The following is a 24673-nucleotide window of genomic DNA, read 5'->3' as shown; positions in this document are numbered from 1 at the left end:
AGTGACTGTGAATAAACATTTAAGTTTATTTGCATGACTATGTTGACATTCAATTATTATTCTATTAGTGTCCAACTACAAGTATCACTTTTGTCTGTAAGAATGGGTTCATTCGGCCGAATAATACATACAGTAAGTAATATTGTCCTATATGCCACCTCATTACACATACCATATTTTTCGCAAATATTAGAATGATATTGAATGATAATGAAGAAGAGTAAAGGTTTTGCCAGGAGGTTTTTGGCCAACTATGAGCAGGTCCTGTTTTTAGTTGGGAAGGGGAGTCTTTCTCATTCCAGGTTAAAGTATTTCCCTGGCAGTTCAGTAATTGGTTGGGGTGTCGGGGTTCCCTATTCTTCTATCTCTTTGGTCCCACTAGCTGTAGGAGGTGGTTTGCTGGGGAGCGTGAGGTGCCGGTAGGCCTCAGTAGGTGAATTGAGTGCTACAAAGTTTTGCAGTATCTTGTTGTAGGAGTATGACGCAGGCTTAAGGTAGTTAGTAGAGCAGTCAGAAATGGTTAGTACCCAGTTTAGGGACTCAAATGGTCAGGCTTCAGGGACTTGTTCACCAATCTGTGAGTACTACCTGTGGGGTTTGAATAAGAGAACCATCCGAGGGATGAAAGTGTCTAAAGCTTTTATGAAATGATTAATGATTGTACCATCTAACAGCACCAGCAAAGGGATTGTATAACACCCAGAAAAGTTATTTTGTTTTAAAAACCACTCGCGCCCATATTTACTGAAAGATCAGCTTTGTGTGTACTACAATGTCAAATACCCCTCTTTGACAAGTACAGTGGGGGCCAACTTGGGTAAAAGATTTGCATGCAACACAAACTCTACTAGGAGTAGTAGGGAGTTGTGACTTGCCCAGCCAATGCTGATGGCCTACATCTGAGCATCCCATTTTAAAGAAGTTGTTAAATAACTTTTCTCTTTTATTGCTTTAGAGTGTATAACACATCCAAAAGAATCAACACAATCTATTTCCCAAAACCAGTTAATACTTACCAATGAGGCATCTGTGTCTCTTTTAATCAGTGACCTCCACTGGTTGCTTTTTTTGTTCTTTGGCTCCATCATGGCAACTGTGCTGACATCTTGGCAGTCTAAAATGACTTTGGCTTCATTGCCTTTAACACTCAATGATAATTTATGCCAGTTGCCATCAAGAAGATTGTTTACATTAATGTATGACTTGAAGAATAGAGTTCTTTCTTGCGTTGTGTAGAAAAACATCAAAGACTTTGTATCATTATAGAACTGAAGTCCGACTTTTTGTTTTTCATTGGAATCTATTATTTGCCATAAATTCATAACAGTTGAAGGTGCATCTGTCAGTATCTTAAAGGTTGTAAGAATGGAATAATCTGAGGGCAACCCATCTGAAGGGAAAGAGCTACAAAAGAAGCAATTTGTACAATCTGTCTAGAACATTTAAAAAAAAACAAAATGTTTATTAATATTTGTATTTGTTTATACTGCTAATTATTTACACACTTTGTCAACCACTTCCAGCCTGACCCAGCAGGTAAAAACAAATTTAGCCAATGAATCCCATAATTGTATTGCAAATGCAGCCGTAGTGTTTTTTTGTGGCTGAAGCCCAAGGGGACTTTTGGGATCTGCTTCCTTGATTTGGTGCGAGGGGGTTGTGGGCACCTGCAACAGAACCAAAACCGCAGGTCACCCAAAACCCCCTAACCTATTCTTCATGGGGGCAGTGGCCTAGAACCCCAAAGTTAGGCCTCTGCTAGAGGAAACTAAGCACAAAGTTCTGGGGGTAGTGATGTCAGTTTTTTAATATAGGAATTCAAGGATCGCCCCAGTGAAACTGTTGCCCTAGGCACAGGCTCTAGGCTGCCTATATAGAATTTATAAGAACTTTAACAAAAAATTATTAAATTTTTGCCATTTTTGGCTAAGATATATTATACAGATCTTAGGTAGACTAATTTATTTTATTGTTTATCAATTTAATAATTTTAAAGTGATCAAAATGGATTTCTGATTTGTTGCTATTGGCAACTACAGCGGTGTAATTTAGCACTTAAGATAGTAAATCAGTCCCTGTGTCAATACACCTTTTTCGTGCAATAACTTCAGAAATGTCATTTCCTTTGTATATTTTTATTTTGAACGGGCGCATACCTTTGTTTCTTTAACTGTATTGCAGGGTTCACTCGAAATGCAGTCAGATCAGGATTTGAACCAATAACTATATTCTCATTGGTAGCGGTTGATAATCGAAGTTCTTTAAGAATGTCAAAGACTGAGAATTAAAAGAAAATAGTTTCATTATTTTCTGTGAAAACTAAAATCTTTATACACATGTACCAACTAGAATCGTTTTTGGAATTTTAGTATCAAATTAAAGGACTCACCAGGATACGTAGGTTCTTGGCATTGTGAATAACAGAGTAAGGTCACGAAAGTGATAAGAGCTTGGAGTTTCATCTTAGCAGTTTGAAACAAAATAAACCTAGAAAGATACATTTTGATAGTGGATTGATATGTCTGTACAAAAAAGCTACATGTATAGTGCTATTAAAGTGAAGGTAAAGAGTATTCTCTGCTAAAAATATATAAAATAACAGTTTTTACTATAGAGATTTTTAAGATGACTTTCTTCTATATCCTATTTCATTTGTGATAACTCTCCTTGCTCCATCTAGATCAGTGATCCCCAACCAGTGGTTCGTGAGTAACAGCCTCAATGTTTATTTTTGAATTCTTGGCTTGAAGGCATAAAAACCAGGTGTACTGCCAATAGAGCCTGCTGTAGGCTGCCAGTCCACATAGGGGCTACCGAATAGCCAATCACATCCCTTATTTGGCACACCAGGGACTTTTTCATATTTGTGTTGCTCCTAAACTCTTTTTACACCTGAATTTGGTTCATGGGTAAAAAAGTTTGGGGGGCCCTGATTTAGATCATGACAGTGGTAATCAATGATAAGACAAGTTTCCCTTATTTAGTCTGCCTGGCATGTATTGATGTATTGGTCCCTATTATCAGGGCTCTACGGGTTGAACTTGGCTGCAGAGATGTCTGAAATATGAATGAAGCACAGTTTACTATTGTTGAGTAACATCAGCATGGTGGGAACCATTAATCAACTTGTCCCTGACAGAAAAGATTTAAGAGCAGGAAACCTGCAGGATTCACTACTCAATCTTTGATACATTTTTGATCAAATGAATTAAATAAGCATAGTAATGTGGTTGGAATAAAAAAAATGTAATTCAGTCCCATACACTGCAAAAATTATTTCAATATATACGGTACATATTTTCTGAGAATTTCACACACTACTGCTGAAGGGTATAGCAGAATTTAAAGTACAAAGGAAATGTGTATCCATTTAATTCATAGTATGTGCCTTTCCAGTATATTGTGGTATAGAATGCAATTGTTGATTTAACTTATTCAAACTTGCAGGCTACCCATTATAATTACTGAATAATTATTAGGCCAAACATCAACTCCTCCCACTACATGTTATTCAGCTGATTATCAAATCATGACCCCAATTTGTGTTTTACAAAGGTAGTGGACAGGGACCAAGGTTCTACATTTGAGACAATGAGCATTATCTTTAGAATGTGTTTATGAATATGCTCTACAGTGAATTCCACTAAAGCAAATTAAGAATTTAGATGGTCATTTTAATCAATACGTTTATTTAATTCTAGCTTAAGTCTGTTCAGTGTCAGTGCACAATAAGCTGCTAGACTTTTCCTTGCTTTCACTGTTCTCGGTGAACTCTGTGCAAATACCTGCGTTGGATTTCCCACTAACAGTTTGCTGTGAAGCACTTCTGGAATATTTGACAGGTAAATGTTATATTCAGCTGTTTATTTTCTCAGGGTCCCGTGAATTAGCTATTCACTATTCACTTTCAGATACATTGTATTTTATAGTTTTACCAATTTAAAAGAATGTTTCGAAGTAAGGAAAATATTGCAATAAAAAATAATCAGGTCATGAATGTTTGATGCTAATAAAATATCGACGAATCTCAATAACCTAAAATGTAAACATAAACTTTGCTTATTACTGATACCAACATGAAAGAGAGAGAAAAGTCTGTAAGAAGTATTAGTAGGGAAAATTGTAGAGTTTACACTTTGGGTCTTTTACTGTGCAAGATTATCAGTGTATTTTATAAGTATAAGTTGTAGTAAATACTGCCTTGGGTAGAGAATATACAAGGCAGAAAAATAACCTGTGATTTTAGCCAATTGGAAAATCTCTCTGGACTCTTCAGACATAAATTAAATACAATGAGATCCCCATCTTTAGTCATATAAAATACTCACTCTCTAACTTGTCACCACTAATGCATCAAAAAATTGCCTTCAAATTTTCGAGAACCAGATCATAGACAGACTTTCAAGAAATTGGAGAAACAATGAAGATATTAGACTTTCTTCTTTATAAATCACAAAATTCCCCCCACAATAATTTATATTTGCTGTGTTAAATGTAGCATCACGGCAGATTTATAGCAGAAATGCAATGCTATTAAATATGATGCTACATTTATAAATTAGTATGTGCATAGAGTGTTGGTACAATTTCTGTTACAAATTATCTGTGTTTTCTACAAAAACGGTGACTCAATGTGCCACAGTTATGGTAGAATATAAGTATTTGTATGCTAAAAGAACATAAAAACCATTGGCTCCTGAGAATTAAGCAATAACTTACCATTCATAATCTGAGACGGGAGAAGCAAAGCTTGCGGCTGTTTGGAGTCAGTTTTGGACACTTGAGTAAAAGACCAAGCAGAGAGGAGTCAGTATTGAGATGGACAGAATGTTTGCTTCATGCTGAAACTTTCTTCTTGTCTGTGTTCAGCAAAATTCACCTCTGGTGCCTGGGGGCTCTACTTTCTATCATTGGTGGAACTTGCTGTCTTTATAATTTGATTGGTCTCCATCTCCAAGTTTTCTGGCAGTTCGGTGAGAGCTGTCCGTTATATTGGTGAAAATTAGTGGTGTGCTTGTGTAGCTTCTTGAATATCACTATTTTTTTTTAAAAGCAGCTTTAGAGTTTAAAAGCTGAACTAATAATTTAAGGAGCTTGTATCTTTTGCCCTGTTGTAAATGCTTGTTAGCATTAAAACCTTGCTTAAAACACTTGACGTCTTAAAAATAACGGTGATATGTAAAAAAACTGCAGAAAGTATAACAGATGCCAATGTAAAATCATCAAAACGTATATAAAAAAATTGTGATCTTCAAAAACAGCATGCCATTATGTTATTACCGTATGGCATCATCCAGTTTTTCACAATTCTTTAGAAATTGAGAAGTTAGGTATTTTTGAATACATATATACAGTATGCTACACAGAGGGATTAATGTAGCCTCTGTTTTAAAATAAAAGGATATTAGAAGTCACAAAATTCACTGCCATATAACTGCAGTAGGCAGAAAGCTTTTATATAATTTTAATATCCTCGGCTGTTTCACTTGGTTTTATAAAGGAAGAATCCAAAGGCACACAGGACTAATTGCAAGCAAAATTGCCTTGCATGTTGCGGAGTGCAACGTTTCAGGGTCACGCCCCTTTATCAAGCATATGGAACAACTGTGCAATACGTGTATATGAAGGGTAGCCAACATTCAATTAAGCTTATTAAAGTCCATCCACATATATATATATTTTTTTTACATAAAAAAGTTCAGTAGTGTATGTAACTTCTTAACCCTTAACGAAGGAGCATGTAAGAAGTGTCCCTGATACACAAAGGAGCAATAGAATATTCATATGAAAAAGAAAAATCAAAATTTTTCATAAAAAACAGGACATATTATATTCCTCATTCAATCCCTTTGGGTACCTAGACTGGAGTAGCCATATCCAATAACATTGTTTGCCCACCACTTTTTCCAAAATTTGCCAACGCATCTGTGCCATCCGGTGGCCCTGAGCAAAAATAATGTTTCTTTTTTCTCCTTTTTTGTTTTTACTGTACATCAATTGCATCACCTTCCTTATTAGCCTCCTGGGCCTCCCCTACTGTTACCTTGGCTGGTTTAAAATTATGTGTCATAGATTTCTGCTCATTCAGTCGTATCTTAATGGGTCTTGTGGTCTGGCCAACATAAGCCATTCCGCATGGACAATTTATACAATAGATTACGTTATAACTGTCACATGTAGAAAAACATTTAATGCCATGTTTAGAACCAAGTGTTGGATGTGCCACCCAGTCACCAGGTATTATGCCAGTACAGTGGCCACACTTCCTGCAGGGAAAAGTACCCTTTGTGTTGACTAACTGATGCAGGTCCTTTTTAGGAAATTGTCTGGGTTTAATGAGATCCCCTATGTTCCTACCCCTTCTGTAAGAAAACAAAGGGGGCAACTGAAACAGATGACCAAATTGGGGGTCAGTCTATAGAATTCCCCAACATTTCAGAATGATTTTTTTTACAAACCCTGGAATTAGTATTGAAAGATGTAATAAATGGTATGCTTGAGTCTTTCTTATTTCCAATCCCCTTTCTTTTTATAGTGTCACTTCGGGGTATCCTTTTTATTTCTTCCTTTGCTGCCGAGAGTTCGTTCCCATTATATGCTTTCTCAACAAACTTTTTGAGGACACTGTCAGATTCAGAATCAAAAAGTACATCATTTGAGGTAATACGCTTAACTCTTAGTAACTAGCTCCTGGGGAGCCCCTTCAATGAGCCCGGTGGGTGAAAACTATTAAATCTTACCAAATTATTTTTGTCAGTCTGTTTCGTATATAGGGATGTTACAAATGTGCTACCATTGTATAAAATCTTAACATCAAGAAAATGAAGCTTGCTGGAATTGGCTTTAAGGGTAAATTTAATAGTACCATGTACATTAGATAAGATAAAAAATCTTGTAAACTCTCAAATGAACCTGTCCAGATGAAAAAGGTATCATCCACATATCTCATGTATGAATGCATGTGCTTAGCAAAATCCAAATTAGAAAATAAAAATGTTTTTTCAAAATAATCCATACAAATATTGGCATAAGCAGGAGCCATATTAGCTCCCATGGTGCAACCCTGCAATTGTAAATCTGTTTCTCTTCATATTGTCTTCATGCAGCAGTTGGGTGTCAGAAGAATGATCCAGTATATCTTAAAGGGGAGACTCTTTCCTAGAAGATGTATTAGAGCTCATTTAAATAACTGATTTCAGTACAAACAAAATCTAACAAAATAACTGCCTTTTGAACAAATTCTGCATGTAGAGAGACATGATGTCTGGTGTTTTTATTAGAGTGAGCTCTAATATATCTTCTAGGCAAAAGGAGCCCCCCTATAAGATATATTGGATCATTCATCTGACACCCAACTCCTGAATAAAGACAGAATGAGGAGAAACAGCTGAGAGAGGAATAGTGATGATAATTAGAAACAGTATTGCATTTTTAATTTATTGTATTTAGGTCTCAAGTATTTGGCACAACTAACTGCTGCTGAGACCATTAAGAAATTTAGGAAGGCAAAGAAGCGAATGTGTTGTAAGGTCATATCCTGATCACTAGTGCGTTCATGCTTTGCAACAAAATATGTAATGGTGTTGGCATTCCCTATCATTTCTTTATTCAGTTTGTTTAATAAAATATCTCAGTTCTAGTGATGGGCGAATTTGCGCAGTTTCGCTTTGCCGGATATATTCACGAATTTCCCACGAAAACAGCGCCGGCGTCTAGTTTTTTCGGGCGAATTTTCGCGGGCGTCTCGTGAATTTATTTGCTGGCGACGAATCGCGCAAATTCGCGCCTGACAAATAAATTCGCCCATCACTACTCAGTTCATTTCAGAAGCATTTTCCATTTTTTTGCCCAACAGAAAAGGAATAGATTTATTAATTTCATTATTATATATTAGAGCATGTTATTTTATATGATTTTCATAACATGGAAATGATTTCAATGTTTCTGTGCTTATAAAGAAAACAAAATTTTTTTAACAATGACATTTTGGTATACAGTATATAAAACTATTCAACAGTATTTTCTCCAAGAAATCTACAATATGCAGTTTTCACATGTCTACCAGAAATGCAGTTTATATTTTCAGGTCACTAGGACGTACCTTACTTGGTTGAGGACCAAAATGTAAATTCAATAAAGATACATTTTTAAACAAAATTCTCTGTGTGCACCAGCACGTACCTGCTTCATTTAACATATGCCTGCAATTGTGCTGGAAGTCTGGAACAAAATGGTGCATTGTCAGTAAAAAACACGAGAGTTTACATCCAAATTTTGCACTTTTCACACTGTGTTCCTAAATGAGACTTTGTACCTTTTCCATTTTGAGTGTCTCTTTTTTAAACTGTGTGCACTGTTACAATCAATTCAATGCAAAAATGACTGTACTCCACTGCCACTCCATTGCACCCCTCAAGCTTCCTAACTGCAGCATCTTTTCCTTTTAAAAGTTTCCCTGTATCTTGACCTGCTATACATAGTATGCAGAGCTGTGCAGTGGAGTTCAAAGGGATCATCTTCTGTTTGTCTTCTAATCCTCTTCTGTCAGTTGCCCATAGGGATCTTGCAGGAGCATGTGCAGTAGAAGCTGATTCAGGACATAGACTGAACTGCACATGCTCCTCTAGGATATGTGTCTCTGCTCTAACAACAGAGGATCGGAGACAGACAGAAGATGGCGCCTTTGAACTACGCTGGGCAACTCTGCAAATTTATAGCAGGTCAGGAGACAGGCAGAGTTTTAAAAGGAATAGGTGCTGTGGGCCCAGGGAATGTGCACTGACCCATTTGGTTATGCCAGTAGCACTTCCCTTATACGTCTATATATTTTTACTTAGCAATGCGGGTGCTCCCACGACCCCCCTTTTGTATTTGCAGGGAGCTTGGATGGGAAGGGGGGCTGATAGATTAGGCAGTGGAAGCGAACTAAGGTTTAATTCTCCGGGAACTAAGGTTTAATTCTCCTTTAAGGTGAAAAACAGACATTTAACTTTGTCCTTATATGGGTCAAAATATTTTTCTGCTAGCACTTTTACTTACCCATCGTCATAAAACTCATCCAAAAAAGAAACCAGCATGGTACAAACTTTGGAATTAGAACTGACTCCTATAACAAAGACAGTTACATGATATTATACATTTTGGTTATTAAAAAATTGGCTTCAAAATAGCAAAAAAAACACACTGATTTATTTAACACCCCTGACCTGTTAGGTGTAAGGAATGCTTCTCTCTCCGCCAGCGGATTTCAATGAGGTTTAAAAAAGCAAATCAGCGGCTTCCTCTATTTGCACGGATAAAGTACAGGTTTTCGAGTGAAGAACGAGCGCCAAACACACCAAAACGCCCGAAAATCATGAAAGCAAAAAACATCTTCAAATGGTTAAAGGGACCTCTGCCATTGACTTTTACATGAATTTCGCTTTTAGATGGAGTATTTTTGATTCTGTTTTTTTTTTTTTAGCTGCTGTGGGGCATAATAAATCTAGATATCTAGTATAGGTCAATCTAAAAACAACTGGACTTGCTGAGTAATCAATGAAGACGTTTCACTACTCATCCGAGCAGCTTCTAAATCTAGAATTTTTCTTTTGAATTTTTAGAGAAAACAAAACTTGACTTTTATTAAATATAAAAGATTTTTATTAAGAAGAAACAACCCCACTTATATCAAATTTCCACTTAGTACCGGTTACTTATTAAATCAGTATTTCTCAATTTATCTCAATTTACTGTACAATGCGAATCATTAAATAAAACATCAATTCGTTCACCAATGACCCATGGTACTTATTCAATCATAGTGATTAAAGTGCAGTGCAATAAATTAGAAGTTAAAAAATGACCAATTGATGCACTACTAATCGAATGACATTTGATCATGGAGATTAAAGTACTGTGCAATTAAAAATAAATTAATAAAGAGAAGGACATGAATTCCCACCCTTCCAATGATCCCCACTGTTAAATTAATTTGTTTATATCAGTGACAAGTGATGTAATTAATATACTTGGATATCTTATCTTAATCTAAAGTGCAGTGCAGTAAATAATCACTTAATTAAATTCACAGTTGATAGTATAAAGGAAGAAAATTGATTGGTATTCGGTAAAATCAATTAAAAATTAATCAATTGTATACACCAGCTGCTCACATTGTATGAATTAATAGATAGGAAAATGAAATAAAGTCAGAGAGCTGGAGTTGTCCCAATTTCTACTGCCTGATTGATTTCTTTCCCTGGAGATGACAGGGAAACCGGGACTGTGGTCTCGTTTTTTAACTGTCCTACTGTATACTATGTAAGAAAGCTGGCTAAACCTAAGAAACCACAAATCTTCGGCCCCTTAGGCTAAGGCCACACTAGGCGATAGCGCCGCGATTTGACTCGCGGCGACTTTTCGCCGCGACTTTTAAGCCGCAATCGCTGGGGAAACTTTTGCGCTGGCGTCTATGGGGAATCGCGAAAAATCGCCAGCGTAAAAACACACGCGGCGATCTTTTCTCTACTGTCGCTCGAAATTGCCTTAGAAATGTAGCAAGAAAGAGAAGAGTTAAAGTGAAGAAAGCAGTTACAGGTATAGGATCCCTTATCCGGAAACCCGATATCCAGAAAGCTCCGAATTATGGAATGGCTATCTCCCATAGACTCAGTTTTATCCAAATAATCCAAATTTTTAAAAACGATTTCCTTTTTCTGTGTAATAATAAAACAGTAGCGTGTACTTGATCCCAACTAAGATATCATTAATCCATATTGGAAGCAAAACCAGCCTGTTGGGTTTATTTGATGTTTAAATAAATTTCTAGTAGACATAAGGCATGAAGACATAATTACAGAAAGATCCGTTATCCGGAAAACCCCAGGTCCCGAGCATTCTGGATAACAGGTCCCATACCTGTACCTCTTTCTTCTTAATAAAAATATTTTCTAATTGATATACTGACGTTTGTCAGGCCCCAACTATACTCAAGGAGATAGAATTGTAATTAGTCAGACCAGGGGTATTACACAAGCTAATATTTTATTAAATATACCTCCTTGTGTGCCATTGCCCTTAGACATGACGTGAGCTCCCCTGGCTGTGTTTGCTCCATTGTGTCTAGCACCATAAACAATTCTTTGCATCAGTCACTGAAGTGAAATGCGTGGAAAGTTACACTGTTTAAATGCTGCCATAGAAATAAAAGCACAAATATGTTTATCTGTTGGTTACCATGGAGCAGAAAATACACAGTGGGACACTGAACCTTTACACTCACAGTCCCCTCTAGTAATATTACACCACAACTGGGCTCCCATTCTGCACAATGTTTAGGCTTTATATCACCTCCTTCTGTCTATCATCTGATCTATGTGGAACCATCACAGTCATTGTTTCTGACCACAAGACTTTGGCTAGAATCTGGCCCCACAAGCTGAGACTAACCCCCAAGCTCAATAAATTAACCAATTAACTGATCCCTCAAAGGTCATGTACTTAACAAAAGAATACTTTTATCTCACTAGTGCATTGTGTTCCAGATCTCTGGCCAAATCATTTGTACAGTTACAGCATTCCGCAGGTCATTTTGGATGCAAATTCACAAATTTTACGATGTATGTGTATGACATACAATATACATATTGTTTTTAGAGTGGTCTGGGAGAATAAAGTTTCATGCAGAGAGGCATGACGCACACCTCCTAGAACTCCCCCCCACACACACATACACTTGCATATTGTTTATATAGTATATAATACAGTATTTGTCCCATATCCCACTGACCTCCTGAAAACATTAAGCAATAAAGTAAATATTTTCAAATATAAAAGTCTGTTTTAAGGACAAATATTAATCACATCCTCCCGCCAACCCCATAAAAAGGTTTCAAAATATATGGTATTAAATGGGTAGTTTCCCTTGAAATTAACATTTCGTATGATGTAGAGAGCGATATTGTGAGAAAATGTGCAGCTGGTTTTCTTTTGTTTGTAGATGTTGAGTTATTTAGCTTTTTATTCAGCAGCTCTCCAGTCTGCAATTTCAGCAACCTGGTTTCTAGGGTCCAAATGACCCTAGCAACCATACATTGATTTGAATTAGAGACTGGAATATGAATAGAAGAGGGTGTCAATAGAAAGATGAGTAATAAACAGTAGCAATAACAATAAATGGGGGGGCAGAATACTGGGGCTGTTGTATTGTTATTTTGTAGTTACTGTATATTGTAGTAGTTTCCTCTCCTCACCCCACAATGAAATGTGCCACCCACTTGCTCATTTGCAGTAGACAGTAATTAAACAAGGAAGTGGGAGGCAGGGCTGGGGTTCATGGTGTGCACTAGGGGCTCACATCCATCTAGGTATCTTATTAAACGTTTAAATTATTTTTAGCAGACTTTAGGCATAGTGATCCAAATTACAGAAAGATTCCTTATCCAGAAAACCCCAGGTCTCAAGCTTTCTGGATACTGTTACTGTCCTCCAGGATAGATACCGCCTTCATCTGCCTTGAGTATCCTAGGAGCCCTCCTAACTGAAATATATATGGAGAGTAAAAACAGCCATAAGTAATACATGTAAGGGAGCATTTACTGCTTATTTTGATATGAATGAGTTTGTTATGTGAGTGCAAAGCAAATATGTACACGGTTAATTTGTTTTCTGTGTTCTGGTCTTGTACCTTCTAGAGAGGCCTGTACCCCACTTCAGTTAAACCAAGAACTTTGGGCACCAGTGTGGCATTCCACATAAATGCCAACTCAATTGTCCTCTGTGTATGATGAGAAAATAATAAAAATGTATTCCCCTATATAAAAGAGTAACTGATTTTTGGTTTAGTTTTTTGGTTTATCACATGTTTATCAGTTGGCTGTATTAGTAACTTTAAATCCTTATAACAACTCTGAATAAATTAGTCATTGTCTAGTATGTGATAAAACATCTGTTTTAATGCTTCACGATGATCAAAATAAAACATATCATTATTCAAGGCCAAGAAAACCAGCATCTCTTGGGCCAGATTTGGGGGCCATCTGCTTTTCATCACAGATAAGACACAAATCCTCCTTTTTATAGTTTGTCCTATAAATTTGTTAGGACTCTGGAGGCTATTTGTGAAATATATTTCTTGCTACAAACAAATCATTATCTATTCACAGACTTTTTCTGAAAAATAAAACTGTTATGTGTATAGATATCTCTATTATATTTTTATGCTTTTTCAACACTGTGATACCAAAAGGACCTCATTATTATAGATCCTTTCATATAATATTACTCTGAACAATAAATCTTCCTGACTTCTGCTTGCCTCTGATTGTGCCAACAAGTCACATGATTAATGAATTAGTTTCCCAGAATACAGTTAACATAGTTGGCATTTCATTCATCGATAAGTTTGAATGGAGCTGGTGTGCATTTCTAGTGATGGGCGAATTTCTCCCGAAAAATTTGTGAAAAAATCGTGAAATCGGAAAGTTCACTAAAAAATCTTGAAATTCAGACATTTCCTCGAAAAAATTGTGAAAATTTGACATTTTCACGAAAAATCGTGAAGATTGGAAATTGAGGCAGATTTGACGAATTTTCACCAACAAATTTTCTTAAGCGATTTGCGAATTTATTTTCCCATCACTATGCATTTCCCATGAATCCCAAAAAAAGTATTTTTAACTATGGCGATATGAACTAATTACAAAGTAATTATAAAAGAACTAACTCTCCTAACTCATCTCATTTACTACATGTGCTCAGGTAGTAGATATGGGATCCATAACTCCAAAATCCCTTTTCTATTTTATTATTTTTTTTAATTCTCTTTGTTACATTTTCAATTTAAGCCAGCAAGCAAACACATAGTAAATGGTTAAACATATAAATAACAATAATATAGCTTTAATTATCACGTGATCATGTTACTTTATTGCATCATTAAACTTGACTGATAATTAAGTGCTGTTCTGCCCTGATTCCATTTTAATATTCCTTTTTCTCTGTAATAATAAAACAGAACCTTGTGCTTGATCCAATCTAAAATATAATTAATCCTTATTGGAAGCAAAATAAGTATGTTAGATTTAAGCAGATGTTTAGTAAACTTTAGGTATGGAGATCCAAATTTTAGAAAGAACCTTATCAATAAGGTCCTGAGCATTCTGGTCCCATACCAGCAAGACAAGATGGCCACTAAGTTTGTTACTAACATAAATATATAGAAAGTGCTAAAGGGGAAAAGTTAGCAACACAACTGGCACATCCCTGTTGCAACAAATGTGATATAATGTTGTTTCCACTGCATTTTGAGTAACCATGGCATTAAAACCCAAGCAGATGCGAAAAGTATATCACAGCCTTGCAAATGGCTAAGGTTAGTACAAGCTATGAATTATGGATTATTATATTTCCAAGAAATTTCCCAGTGTTTCCATAGGTGGCAGTAAGCCCTTTCTCTTGCACAATTCCAGCTTGGATACTTGCCTGTTCTGCTGCTCTGTAATGCATGATGTCAGGCTAAAACACTGCATGCATGATTTTTGCCAAAATATCTCCTTTAGGGTTAGCATAACTGCCAAAGATCATTCTCATCTGGATAGATTCTGAATTGAAAGATAACAGATACTATAACTGTTTTCTGTCTTTAGGAAATAAATGAATAAGCACAGGATTGCTGCAACCTAAAGAGACAGTATGGTTATAGTCTTGTTGTTAAAGGAAAACTATACCCCTGAACATTGCAGGTCTCTATAAAAAGATATTGAATAAAACAGCTCATATGTAAAATCCTGCTTCATGTAAATAAACCATTTTCATAAAAATATACTTTTTTAGTAGCATATGCCATTGGGTAATCATTAATAGAGAACTGCCATTTTAAAAAATAAGGGCTGCCCCTGGGATCATATGATTCACGGTGCACACAAACAAACCATACATGTTAGGTCACATGAGCCAATTAAGAGACAGAGTTCTGTTTTTTGCTTCCACATTTCTTCCTGTTACAGTTAGAGCTGCAGTATTTCTGGTCAGGTGATCTCTGAGGCAGCACAAAGAATATCATAAAATGGGGGTTCAAGGGAAAATATGTAAAAGAACAATATTTACTTAAAATACTGTATATTCCAGATTGATAAAATTCTTAAATATGATACTTAATCTGCTGCTTAAGTATTCAATTTGTGTGTATAGTTTTCCTTTAAGAAAGTCAGAAATAGGTACAGGATCAGTTATCTGGAAACCCATTATCTAGAAAGCTCTGAATTACTGGAAGGTCGTCTCCCATAGACTCAATTTTAATCAAATAATTCAGAGTTTTCAAAATAATTTCCTTTTATCTGTAAAGATAAAACAGTGCCTTGTACTTGATCCAAACTAAGATATAATTAATCCGTATTGGAGGCCAAACATTTCTATAAACAAATGTTTATATATGGCCTGGGTACAATACTGATCTATACATTGAATGGTACTCATTGGAAAGGACCACTCCTTCTATGTCAATCCAACTTTGCTAAAGTTTTTCGAAACTTGTTAGTACAGCCCCTGGCTAAATAGGTAAGTTTGATAACTGGGAGTCATGCGTTGACTTGTTTTTGCCACATTTATATGATACTTTAGTTATATATGAAAAGATCACTTATCCCGAAATGTGTATTTGTATTCTTCATAAAGCTATGGGGCAATGATGTATCTTCAGAGGGGGCAGACCCAGCAACTATAGGAGGGCCTGGAGGAACATGAGGCATGCAAAGCCGGGTCGTCATGCAAAATCGCAGGTGCACTAAAAGGAGAGGCCCTCATAGTTGAGCCACATTTATAAAGGCCTCAGATGCTAGAGAACTAAGGTTTAGTGATGGGCGAATTTTTTCGCCTTGTTTCGTCGCAAAAATTACGCCCATAGACTTGTATGGCGTTGTGCGTCAAAAAAAAAAGATGTGCGTCAAATAAAAATTTCGCCACGTAACAAAATTTTTTTGACGCCCATGGTTTTTAATGGGCGTTGGCGACATTTTGCCGGCGGCTAATTTTTGGCGCAACATGTTAAATTCGCCCATCCCTACTAAGGTTCACAAAAGCATGCCTGTGTATATTAAATAAACACTTGTGCCTGAGCCTTGCAGCGTTCTGTAGTGGCAAGCACAAAACATGTCATAAGACAGGTGGTAAGGACAGGACTTGCGCTTGCTGGAGCTGCCTAATGTCCACGTCTAAATAACAATATGCATAATAAACAAGCAGTTGGAAATAAAAACCTAAAATTTTCCAGTCTAATCTCTCTTACAAGTAGTGATGCACTGAATCCAGGATTTGCTTAGAAATTCCGCCAGGATTCGGCCTTTTTCAGCAGGATTCGGCTGAATCCTTCTGCCCGGCCGAACCGAATCCTAATTTGCATATGGCTGAATCCTTCTGCCCGGCTATACTGAATCCTAATTTGCATATTCAAATTAGGGACGGGGAGGGAAATCACGTAACTTTTTGTCACAACAAGGAAGTAAAAAATTTTCCCCTTCCCACCCATAATTGGCATATGCAGATTTGAATTCGGATTCAGTTTGGTATTTAGCCAAATCTTTCGCGATGGATTCGGGGGTTCGGCCGTATCCAGAAAAGTGGATTTGGTGCATGCCTACTTACAAGGAATGAAAAAAAAAATGTAGATAAAAGACATAACTGACTGATGGAGTGGAACCATTAATTACACAGAATTCTTCTCCCCTGTGTTCATGTTGATCTTTCATTAAGGTTTGCCATTCAGGCTGCTCTCATATTCACATAGACTGACTTATGAAATCTGCCCCTGTGTGGCCACTCAGGCTTTGGAGCAATGTTTCTCTTGATACTGTTGTTATTCAAATCCCATTCCATGTATTTTGTAATGTTCCTTTAGTTTCCAGAATGTGAATTGCTTATTATTTCAAACATATCTGATAAACAATTGTATTGGATACATTTGAATGTACATACCAGATACATAATTAGTGCTGTAAGTATGAATAATCTCATTGCAATATGTGTTTTTTCTGGCCCATGGCTGGTGTTGCTTGCTTTGTTATTCTTGGAAGAGCAGTAGTGCATTGTGGGCCAAAAGCAGCATCATGTTATTATACTGTTCTACAGGGATGAATAAACCCCTGTCAGAGGGGGTTTAAAGGTTTACACAGTTAAAACATAACTTTCTACATTGCGTTTAAATTTATCATTGAAACCATCTTTTAACCCAAACTCAATACTCTTTATTACCAAAATACTGAAATTTAAATATGTTTCATTATAAACAAAAAGCTGAACCCAGGAAATTAGAATGGGGGACAAGTGACATTGGGAGAAGAGAAGAAGTGTGTAGAGTTGCATTTACTGCACATATGAACAGTGCTTGAACTGGAGTGAAAAAAGTGGAGGGATGCTCTGTGTGGTGAGTGTAGAGCGTCGTACTAAAACAAGCCCCTCCCACATCCCTAAGCCTCACACACCAATACTTTCTGGTTTCACCCACTTTAAAGCAAAGCAATTTTGATATTTCCTTTTTGTTATTTCCTTCTAATGCACAGTTTAATGCCCAGTATGTATAGATTTATGTATGTGACCTGTAGGGACCCCAAAATGAAAATTGTGCATATGACTTTTCTTGGCCGCCAATTCATCTTCTGCAAACACATCACCTTTTCTGTTTATTGTGTGTCATAACATAGCACAACCCCATCATATTCTATATTACCCAAGATTATTTCATATATAGCATTCTCTCATTATTCCTTAATCTACTGTTGTTTAATACCATAATTTTCTCTTTTTGTTTCCCCTGTTTTCTTCTTCTCTCCTTTTCTCTATAACCCTATTTGATGCCTCCACCTTCTTTGTCTGTTTAACAGTAATCTATCCTTTCTTTAATTCTCTTCCAGCAATCATTTCTCTCCTTTTATCCTCTATATACAGTATTTAACTATATTATATTTTACCTCTGCATTTTATTTGCATGCAGAAATTTAGAGGAGCAAAAGAAAGTTCTGGGATTCAAAACTCTTGCAGCCCCACTGATGGGATACTATTTCACAGAAATAAGGAAGTGAAGGGATGGCATTTATGTGCATCTCTCCCCAATTCCAGCACTGCATATGAGAATATAAATTACCTGCAAAGACATGTGTAGCTAGAATGGGGCCAGGTTTGGTTGAAAAAAATCTTTAGCCTGGTCTTATATTGTTTTATAGTTTTCTTTGGTGAAGTGGAAATGTAGAAAAAAAGATGATGAAATTGCAATTAGAGGAGTGGGAGGTGAGGAAGCTTTGCAATTTGAATGAGGAGGGTGCAGTGTCTCTGTGATGTATTTGTTGTGTCCACTGATATGTGCAAATCCAGAAAGGAAAACAAAATGGAGACAGTGGTTATCAAGGTGGGGAGAGTGCTGCAAAGACTGGGGAATCCAGGAATATTGAAATCTATATTATGTGACAGAAGATATTAGCACGAGGGAGCGAGATGGGAGAAATAATAAAGCTTGGGATTTGTGACAGGAAAGAGACATGCAGAAGCAAACAAAACACAGATGGTGTTTAGGGAAGTGTAAGTTTTTAGAAAGGGGCACATACCAACTCACAGAAGTATAAAGTATATAGTTCCCTTGGTGGTAGAAGGGGAGTAAGAGCACATGTTGGCACTGCTTTAACTATAACATGGGATAAGTATGCCAGATTAACATAATAAATACACACAGACAGTCGGAGCTGGAGGAAAAGTCCATAGCTTTTATTATTCTTGTTGTTAACTAACTCATATTTTAGGCATGTAATAGCATTTAACAAAAATGTATCCAGTACATATACTGTATATAGTTACATAGTTAAATCAGGTTGAAAAAAGACCATCAAGTTCAACCCCTTCCAAATGAAAACCCAGCATCCATACACACACCCCTCCCTACTTTCACATAAATTATATATACCCATAGCTATACTAACTATAGAGTTTAGTATCACAATAGCCTTTGATATTATGTCTGTCCAAGAAATCATCCAAGCCATTCTTAAAGGCATTAACTGAATCAGCCATCACAACATCACCCGGCAGTGCATTCCACAACCTCACTGTCCTCAAATGAAGTTTCTTTTCTTCTAGTCTAAAGGGGTGGCCTCTGGTGCAGTGATCCACTTTATGTGTAAAAAGGTCCCCTGCTATTTGCTGTAAATCAAGGTCCACTCTTCAGACATGTAAGATCACACCTGCACCAGAAATGTAAACCATCAATCACCTATAACCTGACTTTAGCCATTGAATAAAAACCCCTTTGCCTGCAATATTGCGCAAGAATGTGGCAAATCCCCACCAATGGAAAGCATTTCTATTGGCAACCATCCCATGTACATCTCTAAGCCAATGGTATGGAACCAGGTCTCAGGGCTTTTGTTATCCTTTCCCTCCAATTTGCTACTTGTTTGATCTTAAAACCTCTCAGGTGTGCAGCCCTCTGATTTAACACTATCCACTAGAGGGCACTAAAGCATTTTTTAGTAGTAGGTCTGGAGACCTGTCTCCAAACAATACTGCATTTTAGATTCATTAAACAATCAAAAAAAAATTAAAACTGGCAATAAAAAGGACTTTTTTTGGACAATTATGGTAAAAATTTACTATGCAGAAAAAAAAAAAATACTCACAGCATTCATCTCCCACACCTGAATTACCACTACCTTCATAGAAAGTCTGGCTTCTACCGCATAGGGTTCTATATCTGCCATCTTCCAATTTCACACGCCTACTGTCTGCTAATTGAATGTGGCATTAGAGTGAAGAAACCGCAGTTTTTGATCAGCAATCAGCCAATCAGTCCCTAGATTTTTGGTCCCACATCTATTTATCTGGTACTGACTGCTGCTTTTTTTTCCTTTCTATTTCTTTTATAGTACAATACTGTACATAATATCAAGTGAAATGTAATTTACATTTGCATTAAATGGCAGCAAAGTTTCTTAGCTGAGGGAAAATGAAAAATGTAAAATCCTTTAACTTATTTTCATTATTTAAACCACAACCTTTAATTCTGAAAAATATTTAATGAAGAGACTGCTTTTAAATTAAGCTGCATTCAGCAATTTATTTAATACCAACTACATTCTATATGAATAAATGATTTTGGTGTTAATTGATCCAGTTCTTTTGCTTTGGATTTGTTTGCCTTGCTGTTGGCATAAATACAAAGGCAGTTTAAAACAGGGAAAACAGGACTCCAGGCGGGATAAGGCTGGGTAAATAAGGGTCAGTATCAATACGGGTCCAGATTTCATCGTTCATCAGTTGAATGATTATTTACATCTGACAGGAGATCCAGAAATCCTTTTCAACAATTGATCATTTACATCAGCCAATGGGTTCATCCTAACTTTCCAACATGGCCATGCAGATAAACAATATTCTAAAAAGAGTTTATTTGGAAATCATTGATATCTAGCCAAAGATATGGGCCCTCACTGTGGGTGTAAAGTTGTTTTTTTTGGTTGCAAAATATAAGGGGGTATAAAATGATTTTCTGGGTCAACAGCAGCACTTGTTCTCCATACTTTCAATTTTGCTACATCCAAGATCCTTCTGTAGCAACAGGTAGTGATGCCATTCAATGCAACATAAACTGACACTAGGCTAAGCTGTGAAGCATCATAATTATACTTTACAATATGCTCTTTGTCAGAAGACAATAAAGCATCTCCTACGCAAATAAAAGAGGCTGCAAATCTGGCTTCTGAGTAAGGTGTGTGTCAACCACATGTGCAAGGGATTCTCACCAGAGAACATCCCTCTCCAATTGAAATATGGATGAACCACTGTCTATAAAAGGGTCCATAAGCACAGCTGGAACTTCCTGTTAACAATTCCATTCACTGGGCCTGAGATAGATCACATACAGGGTGTTCTTAGTTCTCTAGGAAGTAAATAAAAGTCATGTTCCCTCAAGTGGAATGAAGCAAGATGAAGAACAGAATAGGGATAATGCAGTTATTTTTGACTTTATTTACCCGATGCTACAGGAGGAATATAGGAGCGAACAGATTTCTAACGACAAATTATGTTAATGAATAAAGGATCTGCTGTTCTTTACTTACTCTAAATTTAGAACAGGATTAAATAATGTCCCAGAGATGGCTGCCAGTGCTGTTTTTTTCCTGCCAGTGAGTCTGCTATTCCAATCAGTGTAGTTATTATGGGCTATCGCTCAAACATAACTATTAGGCAATGGAAAGTAGAACAGCCTGAAACTGATTCATTTTTTGGCAGGGATCCTCACCTAGATTTTTCTGTTTTACAGAACTGTAATTGTATCATAGTGGATCAGCTTTGCCTTATATGAACATAATCTTCAGATCCCCAATTTTTTTTTTCTCTGACGGGGCTAAAGGCATTCTAAACATGCAACAACTATAGCAAGCATTGGCTGAAAGTAAATATTCATTTTGTTTTCGTATCTTATCTGAACGATCTAAGGTATTTTTAGCTGGCTTCTTTTATTTGCTATTATATATAAAAATATGTTCCCCCTTTTTTAGTCAAGATAAAGCACCAGTGATATGTTTCCATTGAAGAAGAACTAAAGAGGCTTTTTTTCTGTTATTATTCTTGCATAGGAAATGATTATACACCACATTATATCCATGTGTCTCTGTCCCCTGCCCAATCTCCCGCATTGGCCAACAACAGGGGCAAGTGGGAAGCCAAACCCAGAATTGGGTTGGAGGAGATCGGAGGTGATGAGAGCATATAAAGGTATGGGACCGGTTATCCAGAATGCTCGGGTCCTGGGGGTTTCTGGATAATGGATCTTTCCGTAATTTGGGTCTTCATGCCTTATGTCTACTAGAAATTAATTTAAACATTAAATAAACCCAATAGGCTGGTTTTGCTTCCAATAAGGATTAATTATATCTTAGTTGGGATCAAGTACAAGCTACTGTTTTATTATTACACAAAAAAAGGAAATCATTTTAAAAAATTGGATTATTTGGATAAAATTGAGTCTATGGGAGACTGCCATTCCATAATTTGTAGCTTTCTGGATATTGGGTTTCTGGATATACCTGTACTAAATTAGTTCCATTTATATTGTAAGTCATGCAGAATGCAGTTGGGGCATTCACTAAGATTCGTAGTTGCGCCAGGCGCAACTTCGCCGTGCTTCGTCACACTTCGCCAGGCGTAGTTTCGCCAGCGCTCGGCAAATTCACTAAAATCCGAAGTCGCGCACAGGGGTAGCGTAAGGTTGCGAAGTTGCGCTAGCGCTGATTCGCTAAGTGAAGCGAAGTTATGCTAGCGAAGGTTAATTTGCATACGGAGCCAAATTCAAATTTCAGTGGAGGAATACGTAGAATCACTACAAATGCCTGGGAAACCTTCAAAACATCAAATAATTTTTTTTTTTTGCCCTATACATGTGCCCACTGTATAGTTAAGTTGCCATGAGTTAGGAAATGCAGGGGGGAAGGAGGGGAGCCGCAAAAATTTTTTCGATCTTTTTCAGCCTATCACCCATAATATAGAAAACACGCCAGCGTTTTTTGGGACTTAGAAAAATTTTTAACTTTTTTGGAAGCAATCCCTATCTACTCTATTGCGCTTCGCCTGGTCTGAGGTGGCGAAGGAAGTCTAGCGTAAAAGGTAGCGTTCAGTACACTGCGCGCGTTAGTGAATTTGCGTAGTTACGTCCGTAGCGAAAATTCGCCAGGCGTAAGGGTGCGAAGTAACACTAGCGAATCTACGCCAGCGTTCGTTAGTGAATTTGCGAAGTAACGAAAATGCCCAACGCTAGCGAATTGACGCTAGCGTTCGGCGCTTCGGCGCTTAGTGGATTTGCCCCACTGAGTTTGAATTCACTGGAGAAAATATTTGTTGCAGTGCAGGTCTGGACTAGGGTTCAAAATTGGCCCTGGAATTTCAAGTACATAGAGGCCCAAACAGCCCACTAAATAGTCACTTTCTATGGCATTTTACAGCAGCCCCTCTGGCATTTGCCAGAACCCATTTTTTGTCAGTTTGTCAGTCCAGGCCTGTTCCAGAGTCACCGCTTTATCTCCATGTACCCCTTAGCATAGGGGTCCCCTAACCTTTTTTACCGGTGAGCCACATTCAAATGAAAACAAAAATTGGAGAGCAACATAAACATGCAAAACATTTTTGAGGGTGTCAAATATGGGATGTAATTGGCTATTGGTATCCTGGCAAGACTGGCAACCTACAAGAGACTCAGTATACATGGTTATTATACAAGCAAAACATGTTTCCAAGCCAGGAATTCAAAAATAAAAACCTGCTTTGAGGCCACTGAAAGCATAATCCAAGGGGTTGGTGTTATGTTTTGGTAGCCGAGGATGAGTAGAGTCTTACAGTGCTTTATTAGCAGGTTCATGCAGCCATTACACTTCAACAGTAACTTCAACTCTAACACTTTAAGCTGTATAGAAAGTACTATGTATACACAGTATAACTCTTGTGCACAGTGACACCTACAGGCCATTTGTATAAACACCATAGTTGGTGAGCAACATGTTGCTCATAAGCCACTGGTTGGGGTTCACTGCCTTAGCCCAACAGACTTGGTGTAGTCGAAGCTCATGATTGGAGACGTCTTCATGAAACTTCAGGTGGAAACTTCAGTGGCTTTTATCCATAAAAAAACTGATCCTTTTTATTTAAGGTTTACAGATAATCCCTCCTAACAGTAGATTTAAACAATGTATTAACTTAGTTCACCTTTGTCGTGTCAGGTGATGTCAAGGTAAAACCGGTAGAGACCGAGTTCAAAATCTGTCCACTTTCCAGAAATGATTCTTCCATTTCAGATTGTCCTGGTTATTTAGGGATATTTTAGTAAGCCCAGAAAGAATTGCACAGCTGTCCCTTTGCATGGAACCAACCATAACAAAAACTGATTTTAGCACACTTTTTAACTGAAACAACAGTTCCCACCTAGTCCCACCACTCATAAGCCAATATCTTAGTTCACATTAATGGAGATCGCTGGGAATATGTTCAGTGATCTAATTTCATAATGTGCAAAACAGTTGCTGTAGGAATAATCTCATCCCATATTCTGTGTAATCCTATTTCATTGATTGATTCCATTAATGCTTATCCTACATCCTACATCCTGGCTCAGTATTATAAGACTGTCTCCAGAGAAGGATCATTTAACTGCCTCAGAGATAAGCTCATTACCTCATTATCTATTGTCAGTGAAATAATGGTTCCTAAGCATTGAAGGGATAAATATCATTGAAAACTGCAAATTTCAGGAATAATTGATAACAGGCGAACCAATGCCTTCCATTCAGTGAATTAATCAGTCTGTATTTAGGTGACACAATCACTTGGGGGGGGGTTATTTATCAAAATTTTCTGAAAATTAGTTTTTTCCCCCTTATTTATCAATACATTTTTCCGAAAATTTCCTGTGCAGGAAAAAACGAAAAAATTAATACATTTTAAAACATTTTTTTTGCTTGAAAACCACGAAGTCTTCGGATTATTGTGTGAAACCCAGCGCAGATCAGAATATCTTTTGGACTTCTCCCTTTGACTTCTACATGAACTCGGCAGGTCTTAGTTGGTGCACATTTTTATTCAGACTTTTAACACCTTTCTGGTGTTTAATAAATTCCGAAAAAATTTAGTTTTTTTTTCACAAAAAAATTCCAAAAAACTCAAATTA

At 37.0% G+C, this 24673-nt stretch overlaps 1 protein-coding gene across 1 annotated transcript in view; it reads right to left on the bottom strand.

Annotated features, from left to right (window-relative positions):
- The window catches only part of LOC108718011 (collagen alpha-1(IX) chain), a 35078-nt gene extending 30098 nt beyond the window's left edge, over positions 1–4980 (bottom strand). The window contains exons 1-4 of the mRNA XM_018265548.2: positions 4720–4980; positions 2390–2487; positions 2157–2277; positions 1017–1404 (exon numbers count right to left, since the gene is read on the bottom strand). Coding sequence (XP_018121037.1) covers positions 1017–1404; positions 2157–2277; positions 2390–2462 — 582 coding nt within the window. The 5' untranslated portion in view covers positions 2463–2487; positions 4720–4980. The remainder of the gene's footprint in view (positions 1–1016; positions 1405–2156; positions 2278–2389; positions 2488–4719) is intronic.
- Positions 4981–24673: the final 19693 nt, after the last annotated feature.

The sequence above is a fragment of the Xenopus laevis genome, chromosome 5S (genome assembly GCF_017654675.1).
Source record: "Xenopus laevis strain J_2021 chromosome 5S, Xenopus_laevis_v10.1, whole genome shotgun sequence".
Classification (NCBI taxonomy): Eukaryota; Metazoa; Chordata; class Amphibia; order Anura; family Pipidae; genus Xenopus; species Xenopus laevis.
The sequence above is the reverse complement of the archived record's forward strand: the minus strand, read 5'-3'. Positions and strand labels throughout refer to the sequence as shown.